Below are 15,226 nucleotides of genomic sequence, written 5' to 3'. Positions count from 1 at the left end.
CCATTGACATATTCATTATGGATTTGACAGTGGGGATTTCTATCGCAGAGACGAAATGCAGATGCTTAAAACACATCTGAAAGATGCTGCGTATAATTCCTATATCCAGGCACATTAAAAAACAACCACCACCACCACCATTGTCCACATGAAAGATTTTTCATATTAAAGAATTTTCACATGAAATCTTTCCGCCGCTCTTCGCTTTGACAGCCGGGAGGCGGCGGGGAGCGGATGCGGCAGGCTCCCAGGCGAGCTGAGCTGCGGCGGCGTGCGCAGCCCGCACCAGCGCCGCAGTCCGCGGGGGCGGCGCCGGCGCCGAAGGTGCGCGGCAGCTCCCGGCTATCGCGAGAGTTGGGCGGCGGAGCCGTCGCAGCAGTCAATTCCCCCACCCTCCCGGGAGGAGCCGCCGGCCCTGGGCTCTCCAAATTCTGAGCTCTCATCATGGCGGCGGCGGCCGCGGCGGCCGCCGGGGCCCCCCAGCCGCCCCAGCCCGAGCCGCCTGCCCCCGGGCCGGCGCTGGACAAGGCGGCCACCGCGGCGCACCTGAAGGCGGCCCTGAGCCGCCCGGACAACCGGGCGGGCGCCGAGGAGCTGCAGGCGCTGCTGGAGCGGGTGCTGAGCGCCGAGCGGCCGCTGGCCGCGGCTGCGGACGGCGAGGAGGCGGCGGGCGGCGGCGGCGCGGCGGCGGCGGCGGCGGCCGAGGAGGAGGCCCTGGAGTGGTGTAAGTGCCTCCTGGCGGGCGGCGGCGGCTACGAGGAGTTCTGCGCGGCCGTGCGGGCCTACGACCCCGCGGCGCTCTGCGGCCTGGTCTGGACGGCCAACTTCGTGGCCTACCGCTGCCGGACGTGCGGCATCTCCCCGTGCATGTCGCTGTGCGCCGAGTGCTTCCACCAGGGCGACCACACGGGACACGACTTCAACATGTTCCGCAGCCAGGCCGGCGGCGCCTGCGACTGCGGGGACAGCAACGTGATGCGGGAGAGCGGGTGAGTGCAGTCCTCCCTCCCTCTCTCCCTCCCTCCCCGGGGCGCCGGGGCGCGCAGCGGGGGGTCCAGGCCTGGGCTTTGGGAGCCCGGGGATGGATGGGGACGTGGGGGGGGGGGGCGATCCTGAGCTGCGAAGGGGAAGGAGCGCGGGGAGGAGGGTGCAGGCACACGCGGATGGCGGTGTCGGAGCTGTCAGCGGCGGAGAGGGGGTGACAGGGAGAGGGAGAGCGGGGAGCGTGTTGAAGGGACGCGCTGAGAATGTTGCGGGGAAGCCGGGGCCCCCGACTTGAGTGATGGCGAGAAAGGAGCCTGTGCCTGCTGGGGTAGCAGGAGGGAAAGGATGCCTGGGGAGTCTGGTGTCGAGCTGTCAGTGGTGCACTTGTTGGGAAAGGCTGTGCACAGACAGCTGCGTGCTTCTTGGGGAGACATGACGCTGTGATTTGGTTTGGCTGGGAGGGGTAGGTGGGCCGAATTGGATCCGAATTGGATCGCGGGGTGAGGAGGGGCAGCGGGGGGGGTGGTGGTCTTGCAGCCCGCAGGGTAAGGACGGCGCAGGGAGAAGGGCTTCTGAACTGTCAGTGTGCGGCTGTCTCTGTGCGAAGCAGCCCTGGAGCTCATGGGGGTGGAGGGAGGAGCGAGTGGGAGGGGCCTGTAGGGAAAGCGACTGTTGAGCTGTCAGTGGGGCATTTGGTGTGCTGGCATGACATCTCGAATCGGGCTCCCGAGCAGTCAGTTATAGAGTACCCTCTATACCAGAAGAACAGGCAAAACATGGAGCAAATCAGGAATCAGACGTTCGCTTTTCTCCAGTTTAAAAGGGCACCTTATTCACTGTGTAATACGTGCCATCTTTCTAAAAGGAGACACTCAACAAATGCTTTTTTTTTTTTTTTAATAGGTGGGAGGTACCAGGGTGTTGGGGTTTGGAAGAGAAGACATTTCAGGGATTGCAGTGAGTTAAAGAGTTAGTACATGCAGTGTTTTGGCTTGGGACATGATGCCCATGCTTAGGGAAGTCCTGGGTAAAGGAAAAACTCTGTGACTGAGAGGAAATTTTATTTTATTTTATTTTTATTTTTATTTTTAATTTTTATTTTTATTTTATTTTATTTTATTTTTTAAAAATATATTTTATTGATTTTGTACAGAGAGAAAGGGAGAGAGATACAGAGTTAGAAACATCGATGAGAGAGAGTCATTGATCAGCTGCCTCCCGCACACCCCCCACTGGGGACATGCCCGCAACCAAGGTACATGCCCCTGACCGGAATCGAACCCTGGACCCTTCAGTCCCCAAGCCGACACTCTATCCACTGAGCCAAACTGGTTTCGGCTATTTTTATTTTTAAAAAAATAATCTTTATTGTTCATATTGTTACAAAGGTTCCTCATTTCTTCCCCCCTCCACCAGGTTCCCACCCCACCCTCCACCCCCTCCCCATCCCCCATTGTCCTCATTTATAGCTGCACAGTTTATGTTCAGTCTCTTCCTCCCTCCCTTTCCCCGATAGTAAATCCCTTTTCAGATAGTAAATCTGTTACTTAGCATTTTCTCATATCAATAATACCACCACATGCCCAATGATACATTTCACACAAAAGACATTTCCAAATAGGTAAACCAGCCTCATCCAGGCCCCACCCAAGGCACTCACAGATCAACACCCCAGCCCTATACTAACTCAACACATCCAGATCTAAGCCTTCATCACTTGATTCAGCAGACCCTCAAGTTCCCACAAAAGTTTCCAGCCATGTCTGAGAGGCCGCCGTGGGGCAGGGGCAGGCGAGAAGCGAGCTGTTCCGGGCCTGGCTGCTTCGGGCCTGGCCTCTGTTGCTCTGGCTCGTTCCACAACCAGCTGCTCCGGGTCTGGTCACCGCCACTCCCGACCTAGTTGCTCTGGACCTGGCTGCTGCTGCTCCGGACCTGGCCGCACCCGACCCGGCTGCTCTGGGCCCAGCTGCTCCGGGCCTGGCCACTCCCAGCCTGGCAGCTGCTGCTCCGGGCCTGGCCGCACCAGACCCAGCTGCTTTGGGCCTGGCCGCTCCCAGCCTGGCAGCCGCTGCTCCGGGCCTGGCCGCTCCCAGCCTGGCAGCCGCTGCTCCGGGTCTGGCCGCACCAGACCCGGCTGCTCCGGGCCTGGCCGCTCCCAGCCTGGCAGCCGCTGCTTCGGGCCTGGCTGCTCCCAGCCAGGCAGCTGCTGCTCCGGGCCTGGCCGCACCAGACCCGGCTGCTCCGGGCCTGGCCGCTCCCAGCCTGGCAACCGCTGCTCCGGGCCTGGCCGCACAAGACCCGGCTGCTCCGGGCCTGGCCGCTCCCAGCCTGGCAGCCGCTGCTCCGGGCCTGGCCGCTCCCAGCCTGGCAGCCGCTGCTCCGGGCCTGGCCGCACAAGACCCGGCTGCTCTGGGCCTGGCCGCTCCCAGCCTGGCAACCGCTGCTCCGGGCCTGGCCGCACAAGACCCAGCTGCTCCGGGCCTGGCCGCTTCCAGCCTGGCAGCCGCTGCTCCGGGCCTGGCCGCACCAGACCCGGCTGCTCCGGGCCTGGCCGCTCCCAGCCTGGCAGCCGCTGCTCCGGGCCTGGCCGCTCCCAGCCTGGCAGCCGCTGCTCCGGGCCTGGCCGCACCAGACCCGGCTGCTCCGGGCCTGGCTGCTTCCAGCCTGGCAGCCGCTGCTCCGGGCCTGGCCGCACAAGACCCGGCTGCTCCGGGCCTGGCTGCTTCCAGCCTGACAGCCGCTGCTCCGGGCCTGGCCGCACCAGACCCGGCTGCTCCGGGCCTGGCCGCTCCCAGCCTGGCAGCCGCTGCTCCGGGCCTGGCCGCACCAGACCCGGCTGCTCCGGGCCTGGTCGCTCCCAGCCTGGCAGCCGCTGCTCCGGGCCTGGCCGCATCAGACCCGGCTGCTCTGGGCCTGGCCGCTCCCAGCCTGGCAGCCGCTGCTCCGGGCCTGGCCGCACCAGACCCGGCTGCTCCGGGCATGAGAGTTAAAAACATGGATGAGAGAGAAACATTGATCCGCTGCCTCCTGCACATTCCCTATTGGGGATGTGCCCGCAACCAATGTACATTCCCTTGACAGGAGTCGAACCTGGGACCTTTCAGTCCTCAGGCTGACGCTCTATCCACTGAGCCAAACTGGTTTTGGCTAACATCATACTTAATGGTGAAAACTAAAATAGTTTTCCTTAAGGTCAGGAACAAGACACGGATATCCACTTTTAACACTTTTACTCACCATGGTATTTGAATTCCTAGACAGAGTAATCAGACAATAAAAAGAAATAAAAGGCATTCAAATTGGGAAAGAAAGAAGTAAAACTGTCTTTATTTGCAGATGATATGAAACTATATAGAGAGAACCTTAAAGATTCTACCAGAAAACTACTAGATCTGATAGATAAATTGAGTAAAGTAGCAGGATACAAAATAAATGCCCAGAATTTATTGTATATTTGTACACTGACAATGAACTGAGAAAGGGAAACTAAGAAAACAATTCCATTCACATTTGCATTAAAAAATACTTCGGAGCTCTGGCCAATGTGGCTTAGTTGGTTGGAGTGTTGTCAGGTGCACTGAAAAGTGGTGGGTTTGATTCCCAATCAGGGCACATACCCAGGTTGTGGGTTCGATCCCTGGTTGGGGCGTGTGTGGGAGGCAATTGACTCATGTTTCTCTCTTCCTCTCACTCTCTTTTTTCCTCTCTCCCTCCTTCTCACTTCCTCTCTCTAAAATATCAATAACAAATAACTTAGAATAAATTTAACCCTTAAGGTAGAAGACCTATACTCAGAAAGTTATAAGACATTGAAAAGAGACACCTGTAACACTGTCAACAATAAAAAAAACAAATGAAGTCATCTTTCCAGAAAGGAGCTGGCTCTGTCCCACAGTGTATATGTGTTTACATGGATTTCATGTGAACCAGATTTTGGGAGAGCACTGTCTCCTTTTAGACAAGGAGTCTACACCTGTTAGAAGTCTACCCTCATTTGCTTTCATGGGAAGATTTTCCTGAAATCATATAGTGTCAGGTTTCTTAATTAAAAAAAAAAATACCTTTTTATTGATTTTATAAAGAAAGAAAGGGAGAAGTCTATATATAAAGAAACATTGATGAGAGAGACATTAACGGGCTGCCTCCTGCACACCTCCTGCTGGGAATGGAGCCAGCAGCCCAGGCATGTGTCCTGATGGGAAATTGTACCGGAGACCTCTTGATTCATGGGTTGATGCTCAACCACTGAGCAACACCTAACTGGGCAGGTTTCTTTTTTTAAATCTTTATTTCTTTTTTTAAATTTTATTTTATTGTTTAAAGTATTAGAAATAGTAGTACTTATGTCTCTTCCCCCGACCTCCCCTACCCCTGGTACATGCCCTCACTCCCCTCCCAGTCTCTTGCGTCCATTGGTTATGTTTATATACATGCATACAAGTTTCAGCTCGTTATCTAAGGTTGGCCTGACTTTTTTTTTTTAATTTCTTTATTGATTATGGTATCACCTAATTGTCCTCATCCCCCCATTCCCATCCCAAACCTCTCCTCACATATATCCCCCCTTGTTGTCCATGACCACTGGTTAGGCTTATATGCATGCACACAAGTCCTTTGGATGATATCTCCCGCTTACTCCCATCCTCCCCTATCTTCCTTCTGAGGTTTGATAGCCTGATCGTTGCTTCTCTGTCTCCGGGTCTGTTTCTGTTCGGTCCGACATTTGTAAGTTAGAATTTGCATGGTATATCTGTTTCCATCCTTTTACTTTTACCTTAAGTATATCTTTATATGTTTATGTTTACAGTGCATTTAACTAGATTTATAAAGTGGTCATTTCCCACTATATACAGATATTAAACCATTATGTTGTATACCTGAAACTAATATAATAGTCTATGTCTGTTCTATTAATGCTTTTTTTTTTTTCAATCCAATCAGAAATCTTTTTAAAAATATATATATATATTTTATTGACTTTTTACAGAGAGGAAGAGAGAGGGATAGAGAGCTAGAAATATCAACCAGAGAGAATCATTGATCAGCTGCCTCTTGCACACCCCCTGCTGGGGATGTGCCCGCAACCACGGTACATGTCCCCAACCGGAATCGAACCTGGGACCTTTCAGTCTGCAGGGGGATGCTCTCGGTTTTGGCAGAAATCTCTGTCTTTTAATTGGTATGCTTATTACCATTCACATTTATTGTAATTCTTTGTATTGCTTTATTAACACCCATTATCTTGCTAGTTTTTTATTTTACATTACATTTTTTACCCTTTTCGTCCAGATAATAAGCCGTGAGGTAGTATTTTTGTCCTCATTTTGTGGAAAAGGAAGTTAAGGGTCTTATTCAATGTGTGATCACTAACATAGCTGGGATCCAGATCTTCTGAATTGGAGTCTGTGGAATAAATATTATTTTGAAATGTGAACCACTCTTTTGCTTACTGATTAACACCTTTTCAGAGGTACATATATTTGCCTGTAATTTGTCATCCATGGTTACTTTTTCTGGCAATTATTTATGGTGACAACAAAATGTGATTTAATCTTTCCAGCCCTTAGGCTGCTTATTTGCAAAGGTGCACATACAATTTCAATGGTAGAATGCACCCTAAAGATCACTTACTACCAACTCTTCATTTTGTAGTTGAGATTTTTGAAGCAGTGGTTGAGATCTCTGTATTTTAAATACTTTCCTCATAATCTAAGAGCATTGGCCTCATTGATTATTGGAACATGGATTCATGTAATTAATAGATTAGGTAGAATTTTACACTTTTAATTCTATGGTTATATATCATTTGGATCCTTATAGAAGATGGAGTTAACATTAATGTGCAAGAATTGACTGCTTGGTTTTATAAATAAAGTTTTATTGGGACAAATCACACTCATTTATTTATATTGTTCATGGTTGCTTTCACTTGACAGACTTGAGTAGTGGCTACAGAGACTGTTTGCCTCTTAAAGCCTAAAATATGTACTATCTGGCCTATAAGAAAAACATTGTGGACTTACATAACAGAGCCATGTTTGTTTGTTGTTTTTTTAATCTAAAGATGCATATTGTGCTGTGACCTGCATGGCTAGGGTTCAGGACCTAAAGAAAGGGCTGATGCACAAATGAAAATACCATAAAAGAAATATGAACTTAGAAGTTATAGGGGACCAGGTGGAGACCTCTCTCGTGGAGAGGCACACTGAAATCTGGTCTTATCTGCTTTTTATTCAGTTTTAGATACACATCTTGCCTTTAGTAAAGCACAGAAAACAGCTAGCAGACAGACCATCTCTAAGGTCAATAAAGATCAGTAAAGATCAGTAAGGTCCAGTAAACATTACTTTGAGGCTATTAGGTCAGAAAATTGCTTCGAGCCACCACAATCTCAACATGGAACAATCGGTGCTTAGCATCAGCTTGCTAACACCCATGGTCCATTGGCCTTCCTTGATGCCCTCTTATGATAGTATCAGCAGTAGGTGGCTTCCCACAATATTCTTTCCCAACTAATTAAGATTATTAGCAAACCTGGGCAGGAGACAGTTTCTGAGGACTTGCCATTTTGTTAAACAATGCCTCATTATAATAGACCAGGGTTATTATAAGCTATGAGCAGTGTCTTTTTATCAGGTAGTTTACAACATTTTCTTTTTCCCTGTAAAGAGACTTAGTTTCTTTTTGATATCTGCATGAATTTATGTGTGTTGTTCACGTGTATTTACCTAACAAAAGAGTAACACTTTAATTGACTGTACCTTCACGACACCCACCAGCCAATCAGGAGTGAGTATGCAAATTAACCAAACAAAGATGGTGGGCTAATTTGCATACACAGGCACCAAGTGGCTGGGGGGTGGGATGCTTGTGGCATCGTCATGATGATGCAGGCATTCTGCACCACCCCAGCTGCTCCTGGCCTCTGGGCCATGTGGGAATGCAGAAAGACAGCTCTGGGCCAGAGCAGAAAGGCTGCTCTGGCCAGATTGAAGGCAGTGCCAGCAGCCAGAGGAACGAAGGCCCATTCTTCGTGCATCGGGCCACTAGTATGAATATATGCATAGGAGAGTATGAGAAAGAGAAGAAAAGGAGAAGTCTGGTAAATAATTCTGGTTGAGGTCTGACCAGTGTGACTCGAGTGTTGTCTCATGCACCGAAGGGTTGCTGGTTCGATTCTGGTCAGGGCACATGCTCAGGTTGCAGGTTTGATCCTTGGTTGGGTGCGACAGCCTACTGATGTTTCTCTCTCTCTTCCTTTCCCTTCCCATCTCTCTCTCTCTAATAAATAAAAATATATTTAAAAAATTCTGTTTGGCCGAAACCAATTTGGCTCAGTGGTAGAGCGTTGGTCTTTGGACTGAAGGGTCCCGGGTTCGATTCCAGTCAGAGGCATGTGCATTGGTTGGGGTGTGTGGGAGGCAGCTGGTCGATGTTTCTTTCTCATCGACGTTTCTAGCTCTCTATCTTTCTCCCTTCTTCTCTGTAAAAAATCAATAAAATAAAATTAAAAAAAATAATTCTGTTTGAAAGGTCCCCTGAGTACAGGTTTTTAATGCTATGAGAAAATAGAGTATTCCTATGAAATCTTCTGTAAGCAGAAATGGTACAAAGTGAAAAAGCAATTACCATTAATTTATATGAAAAATTTTTGAGTATTCTTAGATCTTCCAAATAACCTTCCAAATCATACCAGATAACATACAAAACCTAAAATAACACCAACAATATTAAAAACAGGAATGATATAAGTACACAGCCTATATAAAATACAAATAATGTATGTATGGTATAGTTTGCCTTACTAGATTTGGGAAGCAGCGAGCTCACTGGTAAGTGAGAGGTGGTGATGATGCTGTATTAAGCAGAGTTGATGGAGGTTGGGGTAGTGGGAGGTAGGTGTAGAAGAGAGAGGCAGAGGGTCATCTGTTAACATCTCATCATTGAATCATCAGGGCAGGCAGATTATATCTGCTTTTCTTTCTTTCTTTTTAATATATTTTATTGATTTTTCATTGAGAGGAAGGGAAAGGGATAGATAGCCAGAAACATTGATGAGAGAGAATCATCGACCAGCTGCCTCCTGCACATCCCCCACCAGGGACGTGCCCGCAACCAATGTACATGCCTCTGACCGGAATTGAACCTGGGACCTTTCAGTCTGCAGACCGATGCTCTATCCCACATGTGTCAAACACAAGGCCCGCGGGCCAAATCCGTCCCGCCAGGCCTTGCAATGTGGCCCGCACCACGCTGTCATCACTGCACTCTGCTGCGTTTCCATCACAATGACAGTTTATGACTGTTCAGTAAACCATTCGGCCCGTGATTTAGGCTGGATTTTAGATTTTGGCCCCTTCTCTGATTGAGTTCGACACCCCTACACTGAGCCAAACCGGTTTCGGCTATATCTGCTTTTTTTAATATTGAAAGTTGAGGTCCAAAGTTAGTTGTCTGCTAAAGCTGATGTGGAAGACTTGATGTACTACAATATGCTTGTCTGCTTAGCATGGCACATTTTTCTATCATACAATTCTTTGTAGGCTCAAAACATCTTGCAAACCTGTCCTAACCCTACATGCCCTTTCAAAATTAAAGTCATTATTTTCTGTAGTCATTGCAGCATGGTCATTCATAGTGAAAATCTCATGCAAATGCTTACCTTCAGTTCCTGGATGACTTCATTTTCGGGCCATTTGCTGTTGCATTAGCTTTTGGTTCATATCCTTGCCTCTTGCAATTGCATTAGTTCTTAATCTGTAAGTTGTTGGTCATGGGATGCCAAAACTTCTTCAACTTTTTCTTTCTTTTTTTGTAATTCCTACCCGAGGATATTTTGCCCATTGATTTTTATTTATTTATTTATTATTTATTTATTTTTATAAATATGTTTTTATTAAATTCAGAGAGGAAGGAAGAAGGAGAGAGAGAAACATCAATGATGACAGAGAATCATTGATTGGCTGCCTCCTGCACGCTCCACACTGGGGATCAAGCCTGCAACCCAAGCATGTGCCCTGACCGGGACTCAAACCGGTGACCTCTTGGTTCCTGGGTCCACGCTCAGCTGCTGAGCCACACCCAGCTGGGCGCCCATTGATTTTTAGAGAGTGGAAAGGAGGAAAGAAAAGAAGGGAAGGAAGGAGAGAGAGAAAGAGAGAAACATTGATGAGAGAGAGACACATCGATTGTTTTTTCCCCTCACATGCCTTACCAGGGGTTAGGGACTGAACTGCAACCCAGGTACACGCCCTTGACCGGGATTCAAGCCTTCAGTGCATGGACTGATGCTCTAATCATTGAGCAACACGGGCCAGAACCAACATCAACTTTATTAGCTTCCACAAACCCACCCTTCATTAAAAAAACCTTTATTGTTCAAAGTATAACATGTCCCCTTTTTTCTCCAATTGACACCTTATAACCCACCCCTGCCCTCTGCCTCAGACTTTCACCATCCTATTGTCTGTGTCCATGGGTTATGCATATATACATACAAGTTATTAGGTTGATCTCTTTCCATCCACTCCCGCCCTCCCACTGATATTCTACAATCTGTTCCATGCTTTATATCTCTGGATCTATTTTGTTCATCAGCTTATTTTGTTCATTAGATTACATATGAGATCCTTGTCTTTCTCTGACTGGCTTATTTCGCTTAGCATAATACTCTGCAGGTCTCTCTGTACTGTCTCAAAGGGTAGGAGATCCTTCTTTTTTACTGCTGCATAAACATCCAAGGTGTAAATGTACCTCAGCTATTAAAAAAAAATCTATTTTATTGATTTTTTTTTTTAGCAAAGAGGAAGGGAGAGGTTAGAGAGAATGAAACATAGTCAAGAGAGAAACATCAATCAGCTGCCTCTTGCACACCTCCTACTGGGGATGTGCCTGCAACCAAGGTACATGCCCTTGACTGGAATTGAACCTGAGACCCTTCAAGTCCGCAGGCTGATGCTCTATCCACTGAGCCAAACCGGTTAGGGCTACCACAGCTTTTTTATTCGTTCATCTACTGACAGACATTTGGACTGTTGCCACATCTTAGCTATTGTAAATTGTGCTGCTATGAACATAGATGTGCATACATTTTTTTCTGATTGGAGTGTTAGGTTTCTTAGGGTTGAGCATTGCTTCATGCACCAAGAGGTTGTCGTTTTGGTTCCTGGCCAGCGCATTTGCTTGGGTTACAGTCTCGATCCCTGGTAGGGGAAGTGCAGGAGGCAGCTGATCGATGTTTGTCTCTCTCCCTCTCTTTCCTCTCTCTAAAAGAAATAAAACATTTTAAAAATTGTTTCATTGCTTTGTGACAGTTTCTTCCAAATGCATTTCTCATTCAGACTGGTAGCCCATTGAGAGCATCCCCAAGGTGGGTGATTTCCCATATTATATTGTACTCTTTCCAGATCCCTCGTAAAGATGCTTCAGAGTTGCCTTTTCTGTCAATGGCACTTACAATAAAATACATAGCATTTTTCATAGGATAAGCCCTAATTGTGCTTTTAGGCTTTGGTCACTTGGTGGCAGCAACTGTATTGTATTCAGCAGTAAGAACACAATATAAATGTTACCACCATACCTGGTAATGCCAGGCAGGTGATCAGCACACTTACTACCAGAAAACACCTATTATTGAGGTTAGTTCCTTTAAGGTATTAAATAAATAAATAAATAAATAAATAAATAAATAAATATATATATGTGTGTGTGTGTGTGTGTGTGTGTGTGTATATATATATATATATACACACACATATATATATACATATGTATATATATATATATATATATAGAGAGAGAGAGAGAGAGAGAGAGAGAGAGATAGAGAGAGAGAGAGAGAGAGAGAGAGGAAGGGAGAGGAATAGAGAGCTAGAAACATTGATGAGAGAGAAACATCGACCACCTGCCTCCCTCACACCCCCTACCGGGGATGTGCCCGCAACCAATGTACATGCCCTTGACGGAATTGAACCTGGGATCTTTCAGTCTGCAGGCAGACGCTCTATCCTCTGAGCCAAACCGGTTTCAGCCTTTAAGGTATTTTTAAGCAAAAGGATCAATGTATCTACTCATGTATTCAGAAAAATATCACTTGGTTATTCAGACTGCTTACATGTGAATGAAACAATAGGAAGTATATATTTTTTTTTATCAACATCTTTAAGTGTCTTCTATTTTCCTGAATGGTTCTACCACAGCTCACTGTAAAACAAACATTAAACACTGTTTTTGCTTTTTGACTTTTTTTTGTAAGAGCAAAATTCTTTTTGTATTTCTTTTGGTTAGCAAAAACAGTTATATTAAAGTAAAGTGGTGTAAAGTGAAATTTTAAAAAAGAAGAATACTGCTCTGGCCGGTTTGGCTCAGTGGATAGAGCATCAGCCTGTGAACTGAAAGGTCCCAGGTTTGATTCCGGTCAAGGGCACATACCCGGGTTGTGGGCTTTATCCGTAGTGTGGGACTTGCAGTAGGCAGCCAATCCATTATTCTTTCTCATTGAGGATATTTCTATCCATCTCTCCCTCTTCCTTTCTCTCTGAAATCAATTAAAAAATATATATATATTTAAACAAGGATACTTTTATATAGTTCACTAAAAAAAAAAAAAAATCTATAATGTAGGTGTTCTTTTTTTTTTAAAAAAAAAAATCTTTATTGTTCATGTTATTACAAAAGTTCCTAATTTTTTCTCCTCCATTGCTCCCCTCCACGAGGGTCCCACCCCACCTTCTGCCCTTTCCACACCCCCCATTGTCCTCATCCATAGGTGCACAGTTTGTGTTCAGTCTCTTCCCACACCCCTGACTCCTCTTTTCCCCTAGAATCGTTAGTCCACTCCCATACCTCTGATTCTATTATATTCAACAGTTAATATTGTTCATCAGGTTTTTTAATTCCCTTTGTTTTTAGATTCACTTGTTGATAGTTACATATTTGTTGTTCATAATTTTTATCTTTATTTTCTTCCTCTTACAAAAGAACCCCCTTCAGCAATTTATATAATTCTGGTTTGGTGGTGATGAACTCCTTTAGCTTTTTTTTTTATTAGTGAAGCTCTTTATCTGGCCTTCGATTCTGAGTGATAGCTTTGCTGGGTAGAGTATTTTTGGCTGTAGGTTCTTGCTATTCATCATCTTGAATATTTCTTGCCATTCTCGTCTGGCCTGCATGGTTTCTGTTGAGAAATCAGCTGACAATCTTTATAGGTAACTACCTGCTTTTCTCTTGCTGCTTTTAATATTCTCTCTTTGTCTTTTGCTCTTGGAATTTTAATTATGATGTGTCTTGGTGTGGTCCTCTTTGGATTCCTTTTGTTTGGGGTTCTGTGCACTTCCTGGACTTGTAAGTCTATTTCTTTTACCAGTGGGGGAGGTTTTCTTTCACTATTTCTTTCAATATCTTTAAAATATCTTGCTCTCTGTCATCTTCTGGGACCCCCATAATTCTGATGTTAGTTCGCTTGAAGTTGTCCCAGAGGTTTCTTACACTAACTTCAACTTTCTGGATTCTCTTGTCTTCTTGCTTCTGCAGAGGAGTGTCCTCTGGCTCTTTGTGTTCCAAGTCTTTGACTTGATTCTTGCGGTCTTCCATTCTGTTTTTAGGACTCTGTATAATATTTTTTATTTCAGACAATGTATTCTTTATTTCTAATTGATCCCTTTTCATATCATCATAAGTTTCGTTTATTTTATCAGCCTTTTCTAGGAAATTCTTGAAAAACCTTATAAGCGTGGTTTTGAACTCTATATCCAGTTGCTTTTTGTCCTCCATTTCTTTCATTTGTGACCTGTTTCCTTGTCTCGGCATTTTCACAGCTTCCCTGAGTTGGTAGAATGGCTTTGTGTGTTAAGGTATCCTATATGGTTCAGTGGGTCAGCCTCCCAGTTATCTGAGGTGGACACTCTTGGTGCACCCCTTTGTGGACTCCTTTGTGTGTATAGCCTTTGGTAGTTAAGTCTTAATTGTTATTATCACTGGGAGGAACTGACCTCCAGGCCAATTGGCTGTGAGGATCAGCTGTGTCTATGCCGGGAGACAGCCTTATTCAAAAGCCTCTGTGCTCAGCTTGGATGGGGCGGAGTTTCAGGGTGGAGCCTACAGCCTTGGCTTCCTGTCAGCCCCGCCCTATGAGGTTCCTGAGTCTCAGTGTTCCTCAGTGTCCTTTGGTACTTGCTGCAAGCAACACTGAGAGAAAGGTGCCCTCAAGTTTCGCCCACTACTAGACAGTCTAGTCTCTCCCGCATTGAGCCCGGAACTGGGGTTCAGTGCAGTTGGAAGTGGAGTTCAGTGCAGTCCGGAGCTTTTGTCTCCTTCTTGCTAGGGCAATCCAGTGGCACAGTCAACAGTCAGTCCTCTGCGCGCAGTGTGTGCGGCTCCTGGGCTTTGCCTTTCGCCGCTCCCCTGATTTTCTGCCTTACACCCTAGAATCCCTCTGTATGAGCCTGGGATCCCAGGGTCTCACCCAGAACTGGGGTTTAGTGCTGTCGGAACTGGGGTTCAGCACAGTCCAGAGCTTTTATCTCCTTCCCGGTAGGGAACGCCAACCAGGCACTCAGCCGCCCCTCCTCCGGCTCCGTCCTCTCCCCACGTGCGCGCTGTGTCTCCGTACCTTAGGCTTTTACAGCTCCTCTGATTTTCCTTCTGGTTTTCTCTTTCCTTCTAGTTGGAGAATTTCCAGTCAGTCAACTTTCCTGTAGTTCTGGATAATGTCCACTTTATATTTTAGTTGCATTTAAAAAAAATATTTTATTGATTTTGTACAGAGAGGAAGGGAGAGAGACAGAGTCAGAAACATCGATGAGAGAGAGTCATCGCCTAGCTGCCCCTTGCACACCCCCTACTGGAGATATGCCCGCAACCAAGGTACATGCCCTTGACCGGAATCGAACCTGGGACCTCAGTCCCCAAGCCGACGCTCTATCCATTGAGCCAAATCAGTCTCAGCTTTAGTTGCATTTTTTGAAGTTGTTGTGTGAGGCTGCAGTCAGGCGTTTACCTATGCCGCCATCTTGGTTTCTCCAATGTAGGTGTTCTTTTTTTTTTTTTTTTTTTTTAAATATATTTTATTGATTTTGTACAGAGAGGAAGGGAGAGAGATAGAGAGCTAGAAACAACGATGAGAGAGAGTCATCGATCAGCTGCCTCTTGCACACCCCCTACTGGGTATATGCCCGCAGCCAAGGTACATGCCCTTGACCGGAATCGAACCCAGGTCCCTCAGTCCCCAAGCTGACGCTCTATC

At 46.6% G+C, this 15,226-nt stretch overlaps 1 protein-coding gene across 15 annotated transcripts in view; it reads left to right on the top strand.

The window, feature by feature from the left end:
- The first annotated feature begins 365 nt into the window (after positions 1-365).
- The window catches only part of UBR3 (ubiquitin protein ligase E3 component n-recognin 3), a 128,987-nt gene continuing 114,126 nt past the window's right edge, over positions 366-15,226 (top strand). For 7 of the 15 annotated variants that reach the window (XM_036420515.2, XM_036420508.2, XM_036420507.2 and 4 more), the window contains exon 1: positions 368-989. In XM_036420515.2, coding sequence (XP_036276408.1) covers positions 445-989 — 545 coding nt within the window. In that variant the 5' untranslated portion in view covers positions 368-444. Of the gene's footprint in view, positions 990-15,226 lie in introns of all 15 variants that reach the window. The other 8 variants (XM_036420502.2, XM_045575570.1, XM_045575571.1 and 5 more) reach the window with 3 other exon arrangements.

The sequence above is a fragment of the Pipistrellus kuhlii genome, unplaced genomic scaffold (genome assembly GCF_014108245.1).
Source record: "Pipistrellus kuhlii isolate mPipKuh1 unplaced genomic scaffold, mPipKuh1.p scaffold_m20_p_7, whole genome shotgun sequence".
Lineage (NCBI taxonomy): Eukaryota > Metazoa > Chordata > Mammalia > Chiroptera > Vespertilionidae > Pipistrellus > Pipistrellus kuhlii.
Note: the sequence above shows the minus strand (reverse complement) of the source record. Positions and strands in the feature narration are given on the sequence as shown.